Source organism: Myotis myotis, unplaced genomic scaffold, assembly GCF_014108235.1.
Source record: "Myotis myotis isolate mMyoMyo1 unplaced genomic scaffold, mMyoMyo1.p scaffold_m19_p_7, whole genome shotgun sequence".
In the NCBI taxonomy this organism is placed as follows: Eukaryota; Metazoa; Chordata; class Mammalia; order Chiroptera; family Vespertilionidae; genus Myotis; species Myotis myotis.
In genome coordinates, this window is record NW_023416379.1 from 76,256,441 (window position 1) to 76,277,122 (window position 20,682).

At 38.4% G+C, this 20,682-nt stretch overlaps 1 protein-coding gene across 9 annotated transcripts in view; it reads right to left on the minus strand.

Annotated features, from left to right (window-relative positions):
* Positions 1-20,682, minus strand: part of LOC118660411 (muscular LMNA interacting protein) — a 239,608-nt gene that overhangs the window by 111,218 nt on the left and 107,708 nt on the right. For 6 of the 9 annotated variants that reach the window (XM_036317803.1, XM_036317801.1, XM_036317807.1 and 3 more), the window contains exons 2-4: positions 16,964-17,119; positions 13,677-14,069; positions 665-2,233 (exon numbers count right to left, since the gene is read on the minus strand). In XM_036317803.1, coding sequence (XP_036173696.1) covers positions 665-2,233; positions 13,677-14,069; positions 16,964-17,119 — 2,118 coding nt within the window. The remainder of the gene's footprint in view (positions 1-664; positions 2,234-13,676; positions 14,070-16,963; positions 17,120-20,682) is intronic. The other 3 variants (XM_036317804.1, XM_036317808.1, XM_036317809.1) reach the window with 2 other exon arrangements.

Here is a 20,682-nt window from a genome sequence, read left to right on the forward strand (position 1 = left end):
TTTGTGTTTATTATAAATCAAATCATTTTCACATATAAAGGAAATTTCTATTCCCTTTTGCCCTATGTGGATATAGCTAAATGCATATTGATTTAGCTTGAGATATGAAGAGCAATAATAAAATCAACCATGTAGAAGGGGAAAAATTAATAATTATAAATGAATGATGGCAAGGGAAATAGAAAGTTTTTAAATTGGCTTGGCCTAGAATATGGGCCTAGATCTAAGATAATATTCCTTTTTACACTGATCTTATCTATAATTCTCTCAGTACAGGATATTTTTATGGATAATTGATTCCATGTTATTAAATAGTTAGACATGTATCATATCACCAAATCTCTACTAGCTGCTTTAAATTCCAGCTCTTGAATCAATAATATAACCCATATTATGCCTAAAACAACAAAAATATAAGAATTTATCATAACAGGAGGATATACAAAATCAGAATTTCACAGAAACATGCACAACTTTAGACAGATTATAATTCAACTCCATGTTCAAATATACCAAATCCTAGCCACACCCCAACCCCACACTTGCACTTTCTCATAGGAATAGAATGAATGTCATAATCACTGATTTAACCCCCTCTGCAAAAAAATAAAATCTTCTTCCATATTTCAAAATAAGCATGCACCGTGCAGCATGCAAAAAATACCTTGGGTTTCTTATTCTCAGGGTCTGTTGGCATGGAAAATGCACAAGGTGAAATCAGCTCCTTGGTTCTTGTTAGAGAGGTGGAAGGTGATGGGGTTGAAACAGATGACCTGTGGTCAGATACTGAGCTTTCCGATCTCCCAAATCTTGAAGGTGAGGTGCCACTGCCACAATTTGGGTGCAGTGCGGAAGGACTGAGCTGGGGTGCCTGAGTGGGAAGATTAGCGTGAGGGGGCGGGGAGGACCCCAATTTGGGAAGAGAGGCAGAGCTAGCACTGGAGACAGGTGGTAAAGTAGCAGCAGAAGGATTCTGCCCTTGGCCAGACAGCTGTGGTGATGCTCTCTGGGATCTGTGTAGCAGGTCTGAAAGAACTGGGGAAGGATGGAAACTTTTCTCTGGAGAGGAGAGTGTGGCTCTTTGGTTAGTGGGAAATGCAGACGGTAACATAGAGGAGGCTGATGCAGAAGGATATGTGTAAATATCCCTGGGCTTTTCTGGACCCTTGAGGTCAGCATCCCTTCTGCTCTTCCAAGAAAAAGGATAAAATCTTTGTGAAGCAGGAGGAAGACCTACAGGACTCGATGTTGTTTGCAGCAGGGAGGGGATTGAATTACTCTTTAAAGAAGTGGGTGATGGTGTCTTCTCTACATTCAAAGAAGCAAGGCTACTGTTTTCATGTTTTGTGGGAGAAAGGGGGTGTGCCTGAGGAAGGGCAGCAGATTGGGTGAACAGAGGTAAGTGAAAGGATGGCTGGCTAAATTCAGAATCCTGGTGTTCCCTTTGCCCAGGAGACCTGGGGCTCAGCGAGCAACTGGAGAGAGATTTTTTAGGTGTGGATGGGGCTTGCTTTGCTTTTTGATCAAGTGTGAGTGTGGACGAAGCCAGGGAGTTGAGAGAGAAAGTGGGACAGGATGCAGGGGACAAGGGTCTCTGGTGAGAAGGGTTGGACTTGAGGATGGCAGTGAGAAGAGAAAGCCGGGAGGGCACCAGGGATTTCACCCCTGACCTTGAGAGATTTCCACTGGAAGACATTGGGCTACAGAGAGTGGAGGAAGAGCCATGGAGAGAGGAAGTAAATGGTTTGGGACTTGGAGAGAGTGAATGCAGGACAATACGGACTGGTAGGTACGAGGCTGAATTCGACTTCAGAGAGGCACTGGAGGACGGCGGAGGAGAAGAGGGTCGCAGGCTTTCTCCGGGGCCAAGGACATGTGAGGCTGACGCTGTCTTCCTCAGAGCTTCCAATGGCCGTCCAGGTTTTTGATCTGCTTCACTGGGACTGGACAAATTTGAACCTGATAGCTGCGTGGAATGGGGAGACTGAAACGTCCAGGAGGTGCTTTTTGATGCCAAAAAGGGTGACGAGTGAGTGGAAGTTTGAAAATACGAAGCTGTTTCTTCCACCCAGGCCCCACCGGCGTCCAGCCTCCTGGTGTGGAACTCCTCTAGGGCAGAGGCCCCGCCGAGCTGAGCGGGGTCGGGTGGTGCTTTCTGATTAGTTGGAGAAACAAAGGAGAAAGCAGGTGGTTTACAGGCAAGCTGCTCAGAGGTAGTGGGAGAAGAAGTTGACTGGAGGAGAGAGAAACAGACAGATTGTAATAGGACATTATGTGTGAAACTATCAAAATAGGCTTAGCACTTGTGTGTTTATGCAAACAGTCCTAATAGTTTACATGAAAAGAGGCACCCTAAACCTCCATAAAAATGGAAAAAATTGTGTTTTGCCCAAGAGGCACTGTTTTGAATTTGAAAAAGGATATTAAAAAAAACTTGAAGTATTATATACAATAGCTCATTTGTTCCCCGGAATGAGCATCAATATTAAATTACATTTGCATATTTCCATTTAGAAATTACTCATTGACAGAATCTAAAAGAGTTATCTGAATTTGGAATTGTGTGATTTGAAAAGATTTAAATCACCATCAATGTAAATTTCAAAATTCCCTCGGAAAATGAAATAGATTTTCTTTCATTGTAAAAATATAAACCATCATATAATAATAATGACTACAGTCCTTAAAAAATTTAACGTACTTCAAAGTTTGAAATTCTAAAAATCTAGACTACTGTTACATGTTGTGAACCTAAAAAGAAATGCCCAGAATTCAAAAGATGCAGCACCCAATATCAATATACAATGGTAAACAATGAGAGAGTGAAAGCAAAGTCCAAAACAGAGAGGGGATTTTAGCTTACAAAAATACTTTCCCTAATTACTTGCCAGGGTAAACACATAACAAAGAATTTGGTTGTTTGTTACTGAAAGAGACAAATATTCTTTCATATCAAAGGAATCCAGAGTACTTTATAAATGTAATCTACCTTACACAGTGCAACTAACTCATCAACTCCACACAAAATAAACAGACAATAAAGAAATAATGTATCCTTGTCAAGCTAGGCTAGGATGAGCCTGTGGAATAACAGGGTATATGTATTCCTGTGCTCTATTTTTAAGACAAATACTGAAATTATAAGTGAGTCTAAAGTCAAATCTTTTAAACAGAGGTTTTCTTTCAAAATTATTGATTCGATTCTATCAATTCATAAGAGAAACTACTTGTCTCTAACCAAGAATTTGGGGAAATAATGAATATTTATTAAGTGATTTTATATGTATATATTTTTTGCATTACATAGCAGGAAAATGTATGACCATAATACTTAAATTTAATAAAAGATTGATTTAAAAATTCAGTAAAAGATACTTCTTGGTTTTGCTTAAGGTGTCCATGTTAAGGTTTCCATCAGTTCTAATGTAAAGATTTTCATATCATATAGTTTTGAGTTCTGAAAAACATTTAAAACTAATAAATTCAAACAACTCACCCCAGACTTTCCAGTTTCTGAGCAAACATACACAAAATATTAATTTCTTTTTATATGTAAGCCACATATGTATTTTCAACACAAAATTCTTGCCACAATAAATAATATTTGAGTACATTGGCATAACCCAGAATATCCATAAATACGGGATAATTGAAATCAAGCAGAGAAATTGAGAAAGAAAGCTTAGACATTCCCCTCATGTAAGTTTTACTTAGAAACAATTCTACTTAGTCAGTGGTTGTAGAACTGTTTCATGCGATTAATCATAAATGAAAGTCTTCTCTTATTGTTTCCAATGATGGTCTCCTCACAGAAGGAATGAAAACATTTCAAGACCTGGTAGGATGCCTTTCATGTTGTGCCACAGCTTTTAGTAAAGAATTTTATAAATTAGTAATAAAACCCCCAAAATCCCATTATCTTTTCAGTCATGTTTCCAAATAACTTCAATTTATATGACAAACTCATTAATTTATACTGATTATTCATCAAAATGTCATGATAAAATCATAGGGCCATAATTTTGAGGATCTCATTCAGAGGAAAATATTGTTCCAACAAACTTTTTCAAGAGTATGGATTCTAATTACCAAATTTTCTACTACATGAAGTCATATTTTAGCTAATATAAGTAACTCAAAGTTTTGTTGTACTTTTTAATAGTTGATTATGAAGAACTTCTAAGAGAAAAACTCTGAAAAATCTAAGAATGTTTATTGTTTATATTAATCTACATATTTTTATATTTTTACATCCTGTATATTAATAAGTATTTATAATATATTCATTTCTAATTTTTAAATATACTCTGATGTTATTCTAATTTATCCTAATATAAAAATGTGGCACCATGGTTCTTTAAAATTCCAAGGAGTGAAGAATGGATTTTTTAATGAAAAATACTCATCGTCCTGAGTTCCTCTCATCAATAAGTTTTTTAAAAGAGGAGCTAAAGACATGAATGATTTTATGCAGAAAGAATGGATACCTGTCAAATGCTCAGTGAGTTGCCCAGGCTTTACTTTACCTCTTCCCTTTAAATCCCTTATTTCTCTATTGATGTCTATAAATTATTTCCATCCTTTCATTCTCTCTCATTAATAACTCCTCCTGCTGTTTGTTACTAGGTTTGTTACTGTTACTCTAATTTCTTCTCCCTCAAACTTGTTCTCCTTCTTCTCCACTATTTATTTCTAACCTGATCTTTGTTGAGTCCTTTGCTTCAAACATCTCTCAGAGCTACCCCGGACTATGTACTCCAATCACAAACCCTTCTCCAATTACTTGAGCCCCCTTACCACACACCTCCTCCAAAGTCGTTCTCAAAACTCTCTTTTACTAGAAAGACTATCCTGAACCCTGGAATACATTCACATAATCCTAGTAACACAGGATACTTGCAATGTTCTGCTGTCATCAGCTTTCCCTCCTGTTCTGAAAAACAGATCTTCCAAAAAGTCAACACTCACCATCAACCCTTTTCCCACCATTCTCTCACTGTGCTCAACAACTTAGATTTCTTTTCTCCAGGGAAAACTGAGATTACCAGGAAAATCCAATTTTCTTGATCTACCCTCATTTTTTTTTATTCTAGAAAAATTATGACTTTTCACTTTTTAAAGGTTAATTTTCTCTATGTACTCTGAGTCACAGAAATTCCTGTCTTAGGGATCACATTTCATCAGTTATCCTCCTAGGCTATGTATTCACCCTTTTTGTTTTTTTACTAGCTCTCTCATCTTAACATAAATATAAAGCAGAATTTTTCTAATATTTAAAAACATCATACTAAATATCATCTAGACTATAAAAATTTTCACCATTCTCTAGTCTGTTCATTAAAAAGGCAAAGTACTTTTGTTTGCCCTGTTAGCTCAACTGGCCATATAATTTGTTTTGGCCAGTAGATCATTAGCACATGTGATATAAGAAGCAGTGGTTAAAAAAGCAGTGTGCATTGGAGCTTACCGGCTTGCTGAGAGCAGAACATTGCCATAATGTGAATGAGTCCCGCTAGCCTGCTGGAAAATACATGCCACATCTCAACTAACAAGCCACCAGACAGCTAAACATCTACCAACCAATCCAGAAGCTGACTGCAGACACGTGAGTGAACCACAACGAAGATCCAATCCTGTGGAGCCACCTGGCTGAAGCTTGCCAAATTGTTCACTGGGAGATTTCTGAGCTAAATAGAAGGTTGTTGTTAATTAACACTAAATTTTGGCATGGTTTGTTAAGTAATAAAAGCTAATTAGAAATGTATGTATATACGTACACTAAGATCTTTGTGGATCCTGTCTTTCCCATAGTTATAGGTCCATGTTGTTCTCTTGACAATTACATCTTTACCATACAGTCACTGTATTGATTTCCTTTTCATGGCAAACACACCCTAAAGTGACTTCCCAGAATCCCACTCTGGTATAATCCCCTCCTCGAGTATGGGTGGAAGTTGTCACTAATTAATAGAACCTGGCAAAGGGAAAGGAATTTTGTAAATGTAATTAAAGTCCCTCATCGGGTGACTTGAAGTTAATCAAACAGGAGATTATCCTGTGTGGATATGACCTAATCAAGTGAGTTTTTAAAAAAATGAATCAAAAGGTTAGAGATCAAAGTAGCAGAGCAAATAAATAGAATAAACATTTTAAGCCACTAAATTTATGGAGATCTGTTATGCAGCCATGGAAAACTAATACACTTTCTATTGGCTTCTTAACAGTCCCCTCCATCCTCTCTTCCACAGGCACTGTTATCACCATTGTCTACAATGATTTATCATTTTCTAAACCCAACAGGCAAAGATAAGGGATTCTTATCTTTTCTGATTTCTCTCTGGAAACTGACACTTTCCATCTCTCCCTCCTTTTCAAAACTGCTTTATCTGTGGCATCTGTTTCATCAGTCCTTCCCTTCTTTCAGCCTCTTCTCTTCTATGTTGGAACGTCTCTGCTAATTCCTAGAAATGCCTAAGCGCTGCGTGTTTGCCCAGAAAACTTGTACTTAACCTTTACACTTTAGCTCATCCAATGTGAACTTGCCTGAGGTTTGAGGCTGATTTAGGTGTCCTCTCCTGCATTTCCCATTGTTCCTTGAATGCGTTACCTTTCATTGTCATTGTATTCAGGTGCATCTGTTTTCAAGTTCCGTGAAGGTAGGTGCTATGCCTTTCAAAGTTTATTCCCTTAGTGTCTAGTGCATGGCGTATTGCCTTCCTGAAAGAATGAAGAAGTGTCCAGTAAATGTAAGGACAAAAGTACATAGCGCAGGGACATAGTGTCTCCTTAAAGAAGGCCTCATCACCTTCAGAGATTGTCCCCTCTAACTCTGCTACAGACTCCAGACAGTGAGGTTAGGTGATGGATGGGGAAAACAGTGACTCTGATGGCCAATTTAGTTTTACCTCACCAGAGAGGAAAAAAGAAATTTGAATTCTGATATCAAGTCAGGAGACCCTCCTTTTAAGGGCTCCATCATCTTTCTGCTGGAATTGACAAAGCAACTTGATTTCCCATAAATGTACTCCTCTATCCCTTGAGCTAATGGTACAAGTGATGTTTCATCCAGAGAAAGCAACAGGCCATCAGGCAGGGATCAGAGGGATTCCACCAGCATCAGAGCAGAGCCTGGGGCCTCCCACAGAGTCAGAAAAATTCTCCTAAGTGTGTCCAATCTCATTCACCATAGATGGTGACAAAAAGATTAAGAGAACAGAATCATATCCTCACCCCAAGCAAGAAGGGAAATGGGGAGATGGCAGTGGGAAGATCACTAGAGAAAGGTGGTTAAAAAATTAAAATCACCATCTGGTGATTTTATTCAAAGATAAAAGAAAATATCTACACTAATAAAAGACAAGTATGCTAATTGACCATACCTATGCTATGCCCACCAGCCAATCAGAGCGACTATATGCAAATTCATCCAACCAAGATGGCGGTTAAATTGCATACACCACTGGGAACGAAGACTGAAGACAATGTAGAAGGAAGCCAAGCACTGCAGAAGGGAGCAAAGTAGAGGCGGTAGAGACAGGAACAGAGCCAAGGTGGCGGAGGCTGGAGGCGGGAGCAGAACTGGGGCGCAGCAGGTGGCCAGGGTACGGCGGGCGGTGGGGGCGCGGGGGGTGGCGGCAGATGGTGGGCGGGCGACGGGAGGCAGGAGGTGGCGAGAGGAGGCAGGAGGCAGAGGCGGCCGGAGGAGGCGGGAGGGGGCAGAGGCGGCAGAGGCGGGAGCAAAGCCCTATTCTTGCAGGAATCTTTCTGCAACAGGCCTCTAGTCCTATATAATAAAAGACTAATATGAAATAGACCAAACAGCAGAATGACCGGTTGCTATGACATGCACTGACCAACAGGGGGCAGGCTCTCGATGCAGGAGCTTCTTCCTGGTGGTCAATGCACTCCCAGAGGGGGAGTGCAGCTCAGCCAGAAGCTGGCCTTATGGTTGGCGAGCACAGTGGCAGTGGCAGGATCCTTTCCCGCCTCCTTGGCAGCGCTAAGGATGTCTGACTACCAGTTTCAGCCCACTCCCCGTGAGGATCGGGCCTAAGCCATCAGTCAGACATCCTCCAAGGGCTCCTGGACTGCGAGAGGGCACAGGCCAGGCTGAGAGACCGCCCCCTGAGTGCACAATTTTCATGCACCGGGCCTCTAGTATTCAATATTATGGTGAAAATGTTGCACAGTGATGGATGGTTACTAGATTTGACTGTGGTGATCTCATTGAAAGACGTAATCACTATATTGTACACATGAAACTAATATAAGTGTGTACCAACTATACTTTAATTCAAAAATAAATAAATATGTTTTAAAAATCACTTGGTTAGGAATGTGTATAACAAAAGAATGAGGGCCTCTACATTATCACAACTGCCTCAAGGCAATTATATGACCAAGAGAACCCTCCCAGAATCTGAGCTACTACATGGATCACCTCTCACCTACTTGAGCAAGCCAGAGTATCAGTCAGATAGCAGCTAGAGTGTCATCCAGATGATAGTCAGGTGCACATTACTTCCCAGCATCTTAATATTAATGCCATTTTTCAGGAACTACTTCAGTCATTCTAAGCTAGTCCTCCCAGTAGTTAACAAAATCTAACATGGAAGTTTAACCTACCAGCTTTTTTCAGTCTTCAATCTCTAAATCTCTAAAGCAAAAGCTATATATGGAGGATTTATTTTAATAAGCAAAATATGGAACAAGAGCTAAAGTATGAGGCAGGAGTCCTAGGCTCTCTTGTGTACTCTCTGACTATGGGTTAAGATAATTGTCTCAGCTATGGGTTAAGATAATTCATATGTCTAGTCCCTATTTATATCCCAGGGTAATATGAAAAGGAGGATTGTTTATTCATTTATTCACTTATCAGAGCATCTACAAGTGTTCCAGGCATTGTGTTAGGTGATGGGGACCAGAAGGCAAGAAGATTCTTTGGTTATAATGAGGCTCACAAATATATTGGAGCATTGAGGCCCTAGGGATATAAGGAAGATTTCTATATTTTATTTTTTCCTTGTATTACATTTATATTTTATATTATATTACATTTTATATTATTTTAATAAATAATAGTATATAATATTTTAATAAAGGGCACCAAGTGCCTCTTCTGTGGCTGAACTGGTCAGATGTTAGGGAACCTCATCCTGCCTCTCCCAGAGTAAGAGAAAGCACAGAGGAGGTGTGGCTCCAAGTGGGTAATGGCAGACAAGACTCTAGGGGCTCACCCGGGAGTGTGAAAGGGCTCCCATATTCCAAATTGAGACTGTGGCCAGGTCAGACCTCACACCCCTGGCCTCATCTCTACACATCTTCTGGTCCTGCTAATACTGAGGAGAGAGGTTGTCCTCATGTTTCATATCATCCAGCTATGTCAGCAAAAGGCCTTTGATCCTTCCTTTGGCTTTGATCAGGGCCTCTTGAATCTCCCAACCTGCCCTTCTCCCCTAATTAAGCAGCAGCATATATTAACCTGGCTGCCCCACTGGCAAAAGTACTTGCTAATGTACATTAGAAAAATCTGGCAGGGCAAATAGAAAATATGAAAGTACAATGTTGTAAAGGAAAGCTTCATTCTGCATGAGGTCTCTCAGCATAAAAATTGGAGAACTATTGTACTTCCTGCTTGATAAACCTAGGTCAGTACTCAAATTATGTCACATTGTCATAAAGTTATTATTTATTTATTATATTACTAGAGGCCCATTGAACGAAATTTGTGCACGGGTAGGGTCCCTAGGCCTGGCCAGCAATTAGGGCTGATCTGTGGGGCCACCGGCAGGACTATCAGGGGGCCCCTGCTGGCACTTGCCTTAGCTGGCCTGCAGCCCGTGGGCTGGGGGCAGCTCCTGCATTGAGCATCTTCCCCCTGGTGGTCAGTGCATGTCATAGCGACCAGTTGTTCTACTGGTCATTTGGCTGTTTGGTCGATTTGCATATTAGGCTTTTATTATATAGGATTATTATTTTGCTTTCCCAAGGTGACATGATTGATACCATATTAATTTGAATTCTATAAAAATATTACTGAGCTACCTTTAAAAAATCAATAAATTTAACTAAATATTACATATTTAGGTATATGACCTTATTCATATTCCACTCTTTTTGTTGGAAGCCCCTTTAGCTTCCATTGCATGAACCCCTCTCTCCAGCTTCTTTGGTCCCTTCTCAGTCTCTTTCAGTGGCTTCCTTAATTCCATAGGCTCTTTATATAGTACTGTTTCCTGACTTGTATCTTATGTCTTTCTGTTCTATATTCTCTCCAGGAAAGAATAAATAAATATATATATATATCCATTATCATTGTTTTAATTTATGCAGCAAGTATCTCCAGTCTCCCAGCTCTCTCCTGTGTTCCATATTCATACTACTACCTTCCTTTTAGATATCATCATGCCATGCTTCCAAGGCATCTCAAGCTACCCTTGAACATCTTATCTCTTCCTATCCCTTCCCAATACCTGTTATTCTTTCCCCAGTTAATCCAACATTTATCTAATTTCCTTAGTTATAAATTCATGCATTGTTACTTTTTCTAATAAAACAATCCAAATTAACTCTACACCATACGTTTGTCTTTTTATTCACACTATCATTGCCTAAACCCAGATTTTATCATAGGGCTTTCAGACAAATCACTCTGTGTTTGTATGTGTATATCACCTCCCTTTGAATGCTAATACTATCCCTGGGTAAGACAATTCTTACATCTTTACACCAACATTCAAAAACAATACTTTTTTGTGAATTTTATTTATGAGTATTTTAATTCAACTGTTTACATAGCATTACACTTTAAAATTGAAATTCTATATGCCCCTACAACAAAAATACTTCAAACAACAATAAACTCAACCCAATATTTATACTGACTATGTTCAAGATAACACAGTAACTACTATAGGGAACTAAATGTTTAATAGAAATGATTTTAACAGGGTCTTTACCTATAAAGAATTTACAGTCTGCTAGGGAAGATGAGGCACAAATCTCCATAGTTATAATACATGCTGTAATAGGATAATTGTAATAAAAAATGTTCAGGGGAAAAGGTCATCAGAATTAAATTGAGGGAGAGTTTGCTTTCACTGGAAGAACCAAAGCAGACTTCATGAAGGAGTCACTATCTGAGAAAAAAAAAAAAACTTCAAAGATGTAAACTCCCAAATATTTTCCTTTTCATACACCTTATTGAATTTCACCTATGTTCAAGACACTATACTCTGTGCTATGGATACAGAAATAAACAGGAGACAGACTTTGACTTCAAAAGTTATTCTCAGTCTAGTGAGGAAGAAAGATAAAATCAATTATTATAAGCATTGAAGAGGCTACAAAACTATATATAAAAAAAAACCAACAAATATGAAAAAGCAAAACTAACCCACCTTCAAAGGGAATGTGTAGGGTAAGGTGCTACTTGAGCTGCACTTACAGTGTCAAGTAGCCTGGGCCAAAAAGGCCTTGGGTCTGGGGAAGAAAGAAGCATCACACACAGAGAAATCAAGAGCTCAGGGATGAAAAGGTATGAAGTGTGAACAGTGGTGATAATTTGGGAGAACTGAAGAAGAGAGGTACAAGATGTGATTAGAAAATGACATTTAGGTTAAGTTATGAAAAGCTTAAATTCCAAACAAATAACCAGAGACATTTTTTTAGGAATAGCCTAATAAATACTTATGACTAACTAATAGCGCTAATTTATAGACAATCCTATATATGGATTCATTTTCACCAGGTTGAACAGAAAACCACTTAACTGCATTTCTGACTGAAAAATTGCTATTGTTGGCATCAAGTAATCCAATCACAGGATAGTCTTTAGAATTTTTACATTAAACTTCTACTACTGACTGCATCAAATTTAGTTTGGAGTGTCTTCTTTCATGCTCTGGTCATTTTTCTTTAGTTTAACTTTGTGTGTGACGGTCCTCTTCTTTTAAATTCATCTTTTTTTAAATTTCATGATGATCTACTATTCACCACTAAAATGAATTATTAAGGAAAATGGAAACAGGAACAACAGCTATTCCCAAACATTTCAGGATTCAGAACTCCTCCATTAGTGGTAACCATCATTTTCAGCCACCGCTAATGAATAAGGTTGAGCTTTGCCTTTCCGGTGGAGCTCTGATAACATGAACTATGACCTCCGAAGTAACCTATGCTGGCAAAAAGTTTCCAACGTGTGTGTTTAGTATCCAGTTTAACCTCTACATATTTAGTCACATGAAAAAAAAATAAATGACCAATTTGGGAAGAAATATATCAACTGGGAAAAAAAGTAAATTTTAAAAATTGCCAAAAATTGTCCCTTAAGAACATTTTTCTTTCTTTATATCTGGTATCATCACACCTGCATGTTCTTTTTCAAAGGGGCCCCATCAAACTACCCTCTACTGACTATGGAAACCCTCACATCTCCTACTTGGTTATTCCATCATCTTCCCTGAGTTAAGAAAAAAAAATTTAAGCCTATCACCACTTACTGAGAATATGTTTAACTGTGTGATTAGAATATTTCCAATAACTAGCTGAGAATAAACTTCAAGAAGAAATAATTTTATTTTTTTTAGTCCAGTCATCCTGGGTAGAGATAGCCTAGAAAGGGTCTTCTATCACCAAAAGATAGCATAAGGGTACTGGATGCTTGATGGAGATATAAATACAGCATCAGGAAATGAAAGCACAAAAATAAAGATAGGGTGGCACCAAAAATAAGATGCCGACTCTACGGTTTTGCATAGATCCAAAAGTCCAGTTCATCAATAATTTTCACCCAACTACTTTGGGATGCTTGCAAATATCTGGTCTGGTAGATCCTAAGCAGGACATCTTGGTACTCACCCACGCTCACTGTCAAGGGCAACTCTCCATTCACTATTTACTCCAAAGACAGCCTCTGCTTTCTTGACATTCTACCTACACTTTGTTAAAGTCATCTAATAATTTCATTACAACAAATAGACAGTCAATGGCAAAATCTTCCTATTTTCCCCTTCAAAATTCCTCCCTTTCTTTCCTTGAAATTTTTTCTTGCCATCACAGACATCAGTCTTCTAACCAAAGGCTTTCTGTCCACCTTAAAGAAATCATTCAATCTTGCTGCTAAATTATGGGATGGGATCTTCTCCCCATTTTATTGAGGCCCGTCCCACCCTGGTGGCTTCCAGGATATTCCCCTTATGGCATACAGGGGGAAATTATTTTCCTTATACACTTTTATTTCCTACTGTACCCTTTACTACTCTTTTCCTAGTTTGAAAGCAACATGTTTATATCTAAAATCCAACTGATGTCTTCTCATTGGATGCTTCTCATATTTTCAATGTGCCTCTTGAAGCACCCAGCTGACCAAGCACTCTCTCCTAAGAGACTCCCATTATCAACCTTCCCAAGGATTGTTCAAAAGGAAGAGGTAGTGTTTCCTGAAATCCACTCCAACTAAAGGTTTCACATTTTCTCCTCAGCCAATTCACAGTATGATTGTACAATCTTTTATGTCTTATAAATTTACTGCCTATATTTACATCTTGATGATTTCTGATCATGAGATTTTGGTTTTATAATATCTTTCTCTTTAAGAGCATTTTATGCCTTGACCAGGAACAGTAGAACAAAGGGTATATAAACAATATTTTTTTCTTATAAGAAGAAAAACCTACCTGCCCATGCTTTTGTTGAGAAGCCATCCCATGAGGCATTTCAGGATGTGTTGGGGCCTGGAGGTTTGTTGCCCTTGTTTTGGGACGCACCACATCAGAGACCAGACTGGAGGGGATTGCTAGAGATGTAGGCCGAGTAGCTGTGGTGCCCATCCCCCCTGGGGGGCTTTGTTCAACTTTTCTGCTTGTAGCTTCATCTTCCCCTTCAGAGTCCACAATAAAGACATATTCAGCTTTGAAGAGGCCACTTTGCTGCATTCCTTGGGGTTCGTTCACTTTAAATTCCCTCACTTGTGCTATCTTTCCACTGACCTCTGAAGGATAAGTCAATGCCCCTCCGTCTCTCTGCTGTTGGCTCCCAGCTTTCAAGGTCAAGTACTCACTGAAATTAGACTGCAATAAATAAAAGCATTGATATCAGTTTGATACATGCTACTTTTTTTTGCATGTACACTTAAAAGCATAGCCTGCTCAAGGACAAGAATTTCTAAAAATATATTTAAAAATTAGGTTGGCTGAAGAAAGACTAGGTTGAAGTTAGCAGTTCACTTTTACTAGCCCACCTATTGGACCTAGTCCAAAATCAAACACGGAAGGCCTCAGAATCAACATCAACAAACGAACCTGCTTTCAAATAAATCATGAGATTACTTTGTAAAAAGAGATGAAGAGGGTAATGTTTTCCATGAAGACATTCATGAAACAAAGGGAGACCGTACAGGGTTTAGCTAATGGTCAAGCAAAACCTGTATAGTCTGTATAAATGGGGGAGAGAGGAAATCCCACTGAAACATTCTAAAATAATACAAATCTCTCTAAAAATCTGAGAGGAAAATTTAAATTGGAACAAAATTCACAGACATTCAGACAAAACAATCTAAGCTAATTGGGAAGAACTTGTGAATAGGACACCCAAAAAAAGATATTTTCAGTACAAAGTATTTTTTATTGTTATTTTATTTTGGATTTGTAATTCTATATCTTTTCCCATCCAATTTTCTATGAATATATAGAAGGCTCGTAAGACCAAAGGTAAGATAGCTTTACCATACTACCAAAACACTTTGTTCTAAAATGATAGTAGTTGTGTATGCTAAGATTGTATTTAAAAGACCCAATGTTAATTTTCTTTGTTTTGATAACCATACTATGGTAAATATTTTTCTTTTAATCTTTTATTTAAGTTTAAAATTATTTCAAAATAGAAGTTAAAGAAGACACTAATTAAACTAAAATAATTTCAACTATGGTCATCAATATAATGTGTGCTAATATGTATGTATGTGTTCTGTGTATATAAAGACAGAATAGAAGTCAAATCATTGATTAGATATAACTAAGCTAACGAGTTGACTTTACACACCCATTTCACACTTTTCAGCTGGTGCTGGTATAGTCAAGATAAAATACAAATTGCCTCTGATTAGGATTTCTCTGATAATGGTCACTTCACATATTAATTACAATGCTCTATAATAACACCCCCCCCCTCCCCATTGGAAGGAAGTTTAAATTAAAAATAGAAGTATTCAATGACAAATTTCTTATTATGAAAAATAATGGATTAACTTAAAAACTGGCAAAAAATTGAACTAGTTTTTGTTTTGTTTGGTTTGGTGCCCTTGGCCGGAATCGAACCTGGGACCCTTCAGTCCGCAGGCTGACGCTCTATCCACTAAGCCAAGCCGGCTAGGGCTGAACTAGTTTTTGAAAACATTTTTAATGATCTTAAAGAGCCCATTCCCCCATTGTCTATCATTCTCTATTCCTTTACTTTGAAACATTTTTACAGCATTTATCACTATTTGAGACTTTATTATATATTTTTCAGTTTTTTCATTGCCTGCATTCCCAGTAACCAATAAGTTATGAGTTGACTTGATTCACTCAGAATACACAGCACCAAGAATGTATCACACTCAGTAAATAGTTGTGAAATATAGAAAAATGAGGGATTATTTATCCTGTTCGATTATAATACTGAACTGTTTAAAAAAAAGAAAGAAAAAACCTTAATCTCATTTAAACAATGTAGTTCTGTGTGTATCATTGCAAACATCAGGTGATTATCATCATCCTAGGAAGCTTTGGAGATTTGCAACCAAAATTGGTTCATATATTTACAGTCTCACATAATCATATTGCCTAACGACAAAGGAACCCATGAATATATTATATGTAGTTGACTACTGTTAGAAACTTCCCAGAAGTGCCTTATGCAGTATTCAGAATTTTTCTAAAATAATTTGGTCCCAATGATCTTTGAAATAAGATAGTATTGAAATGCCCAGAATCCCAGATGTATTACTACTTGCTAGCTGTTTTCATAGAAAGCAAATCAGGTTATTTTATGCCTTTCCAGTTGGCTCAAGAATACCACAAAGTTCCCCAGTCACATTTTTTTTAAAATAAGACAATACTGAAACACATTCTAAGGAGATTTTTTTTTTATGTACATATCATTTACTTTTCTAATACAAGTCATTTTCAGGTTTTTGTCCATTTTGTCTTAATTTTCTTTTCAGTCTTGGTCGCATTTTAGATAGGTCTAATCAGGGTATAAATGCAATTTTATAACCTATTTTGTGACATATTATTATAAGGCTAACATTTTCCATGGATTTACATAATCACTATAATTATAAGTTTGTCAAGGTGAGGTATCATATTCTTAACTTTTCTGGTATTATGCTGTTTTTATTTTTCACTAAATATTTTCTACATAACATTTTTCTTTTTTTGTCCTATTTTTGGGGATACATTTCAAAGAGTCAGGTTATTGTAAGGCTAGGAACAGTTTTATGATAGTGGATAAAGGTTTTTCCACTAAAAGTATACATATTCACATAACTAGCAACAAAATGTGAGCCATGTGAATATCCCCACAATGGCCCCAACGTTGGGTATTAGACATTTTTAATGTTGCCAATCATAACACGTAAATAGTAGCACCTCACTGTTTTATCTTGTATTTTCTTTCAAAATAAGTATAAACTTCTTTTTAATTTTGTTTTTATAATTTAAAATACATTTGAGAGAAGGGGAGGTGGCAGGAGGCAAGTAATAACATATCAACTCAAAAGGGTTGAGAATAATGTATTAGAGAGAACCTGGGATTAGATTACATTTAAGCTTCTGTTACATAAACATATTTTTAGTCAACCTTAGATTTCTTCGTCATCTCACATTAAGCGGAGGAAATAAACATTCACTCAAACTTCTAAGACATTAGTTTGGATAATGTAATGTTATTTGCTTGATATAAAAAAGAGTAAAAATAATCCTACCCTATTTACAGTTTCTGGATTCTTATCACTTGGTTCCTCAGGAATTTTAACAAGGAATTTAGAGGTGTCAGCCAACTGAGAGTGGGTTGGTAGTCTTCTGACAGTGGGGACAAATGTGAAGATCAGAGGTTTGGCTTCAGAATCACCAGAAGAGACCTATGAGACATGTAATAAATTAGAGTTTCAGTCTTGTCAAAGGTTTACCTTGACTTTTTCTCTATACACCAGGATACTTATCTCATTTTTTTTAATAAATGTCTTATTGTCCTGTGATCATGTATATGGTTGCCAAAGAAAACAGCTGTAAAAATAGTCATCGTATATCAGGAAGATCCTGTTGTAGGAGATGACAATAAAACAACAGGTGGCAAGTTGATGTGCTAGAATATTAGGGCATCTCTACCTCGGTGGGTTCATCACAAACTCGGCTTCTGGTCTGTTTCAAAATGGACTTTTATCCTTTTAACCCTGGTTTAGCAGGTTCAGTTTGACTCATAATCACTAAGCATGGACGAAACTTAACATTTATCAATAATGAGAATGCTAAATGTGGATTTAAAATTGGAAGTATGCTTTTCTGGCTATCAGGCTGTGAATGCCTGATAAAGGATATATTTTATCTTTCACTCATTCTCTTTTTTTCCTTTTTTTTCTTTATTGATTAAGGTATTACACATATGTCCTTATCCCCCCATTGGTCCTGGGTTGAGACAACCAGCAGAGAGAAAGCATGGGAAAAAGCAGCAGTGGGGGGTAGATCAAGCTTTCATTATGTCCTACTTATTGCCAACAGAGAACCTTTAAAGACTGGGAAATGACATATTCACACGAGATTTTTAAATAGATAATTCTGGTTTTGAAAGACACAAGAATAGAGAAAGGACAGAGAGCCACCAGCAATCACTTGAGGATTAAATGAAAAGGGAGAAAGAGAAGATGGTGCTGTAGATTTCTCTTCTGAAGTTTGGATGAGAAGTAAGGAGAAAGGTTAAGCGTAGTCAGACAGAGAAGCAGAGTCAAAAGGTGCCTTTTGGTCTGTAAGGGGATAGACTTGAACATGTCTGTAGACTGAAGGAAGGAACCAGTAGAAAATAAAAGCAGAGCAAGATCTTGGAAGGAGCAGGCAGAATAAGTACGGAAACAAAAACAAACAAACAAACAAACAAAAAACAGGAACATGGCCTCCTTGGAGTCCAAAGAAAGTGAATTAAGAAAAAGAAAAGCTCATACATCTGATGGAGTGGGGAAGTGGGAAGGTGAGGGGAAATCATTTTTTATGTAACCAATGTACGTGACAGAATCAACCCCCATCGTGTCAGAGTGACACCACTGCTTTGCTGCCTCCATGCCTCTGTCACAAAATATATGATATGGCCCTAGCTTGTTTGGCTCAGTGGATAGAGCATTGGCCTGCGGACTGAAGGGTCCAGGGTTCAATTCCAGTCAAGGGCACATGCCTGGGTTTCAGTCTTAATCCCCAGTAGGGGGCGTGCAAGAGGCAACCAATCAATGGTTCTCATCATTAATGTTTCTACCTCTCCCTTCCTCTTTGAAATCAATAATATATATATATATGAATGATATGCCTTGGCAAGAGCCCTACTTTCCATTCCGTTCAAGCTGTACTACCTTTCTATGTCTTGGGCAACTTGGGCCTTATCTCAACATGAATTTTAACTCATCCCTTCTGTCCCTGTGAAAATCCAGACCTCTGCATCATCGCTCAATCTCTATATGCTATGCACACCCATGGTTTTGTTCCCGTAGTGTACCATGCTCCAACTCTTGATATACTTTCACTGTACACTGTCTGGGATTCAGTCAGCCATCACAAAATCCTTCATACTCTTCATATTCTTCCCTAAATATTCTAGCTCTCACTAAATCATAGTTCCCTCTGAAGGACTCTCCTTCCCAAGAAGCTCTCTCAGTGGTAGCTGTTTCCTCTCACACTGACATGGAAGTAGAATAGGTGTGCTCCTATTTAATGCTTCCAGACCAGACTTCTTCCTTACTCTTACCTAAAAATTTCCAGCTTTGAATTTTGTGTCATCAATCTAGAACACTCGCTACTTCTCCTTGTCACAGTTACCTGTCCATACCTATATCAAACTCTTTTCTTTAAAGATTAAGTTCCTGGCTCAATCTACTACCTCTTACACTATGCTTTTCATTATTTTATACTAGAGACCCAGTGCAAGAATTTGTGCACAGGTGGGGTCCGGCCCGGCCAGGCCCCAATTGAGGAGGATCAGGGCTGGGCCTGTCCAGAGGAGGAGATGGCAGGAGGTTGGCCAGCAAGCCTGTCCCCATCAGAGCCTGATCAGGGCTGGGCCAGCTGGGGAAGGGGCTATAGGTGATTGGCCAGCAGGCCTTGCCCCCAATTGGGGTTGGGGACCATTTGGGGGGCAGGGGTCTGGGGGAGGGGCCCTGGGTGGTTGGCTGGCTGGCTCTGCCCCTGATCATGGTGGGGGGCTGATCTGGGGTGGGGTCAGGTTGGGGGAGGGGCTGCAAGGTTGGCCAGCCAGCCCCACCCCCTGATCCAGCCGGTTCACTAGCCACAGTGGGCGTCATAGCGACCAGTCATTATGGTCGTTACAGCATTACTTACGGTCGCTGGCTTTTTATATATAGATTCCATGGGTAATATTTCTAGTATTGTGTTGCCTTGACCTCTACTCTCCTTGCCTCTCATATTCCTAGACTAGACCAAAAGCAATGGTCCCTCCATATTTTTATTTTTTTCATTCTATTTCTTTCTGTATCACTCACTCCAGTTTTCCAACTCCAACACTTCGGCGATCCCAACAGAATGAAAAGCTACTGATTCTTCCAAAATTAGGTTTTTCCCATACTTATTTTTTATAATCAGCATGCATTTATCACATGACTGCATTTACCACAACTACTCCCCTACATATCCCTTACATGTCTTACCCCTCTCACACTGTCTTCCCTGTGTGGGTAAATCACAGTCCTCACTAAATCTGACCCCATGCCTATTCTACCCATGGAGCACAGAGGTGAATGTGGCTATGGAAAATCACATGACTGTGCTTACTGGTTTCACTTCAAATTTATGACTCTGGGCCTCAAGCAGGCCCTTGGGTGCTGCTCTATAATCATACTATGGTTCCACAGCCCACTCACTCTTCCACTTGCCTAGAAAATTCACATCTTTTTTTTCTTTCTCAAATCCCCAACATCTCCCCTAGTCTCACTCTGAGCTGATGACTTTGTTTCTCATTCCATTAAGATAATAAAAGCAATCAGAGAAGATTTTCCAAGGTCCTCATCACACATCTATTCACTCACCTACATCTTTGTCATTTTATGTGGCCGTCAGTCCTGATACTATGTTACTACTAAAACAATCCTCACTTGAACATTTTACTTACTTATACTTACTTTCATGTATTGAACAGCGTCTTATCAAATGCCTATTAACTGTGAGGTACTACTGTAGGATTGGTAATATCACAGTGAACAAAAATCTCTACCCTAATGGAATTTACATTCTAGTGAACAGAAGAGTAAAAAAAAAAAATCTATAAAGTATATAGTATTTCCATAGTTATAAGCTATGAAGACTAGCTATAAGGCTATTGCAATCACCCATGGGAGAGAAAATGGTAGCTTGCACTCAGGTTGCTGCAGTAATAGTTATCAGAAGTGTTAGTTTCTGGCTATATTTTAAAGGAAAATCTTATAAATTGCTG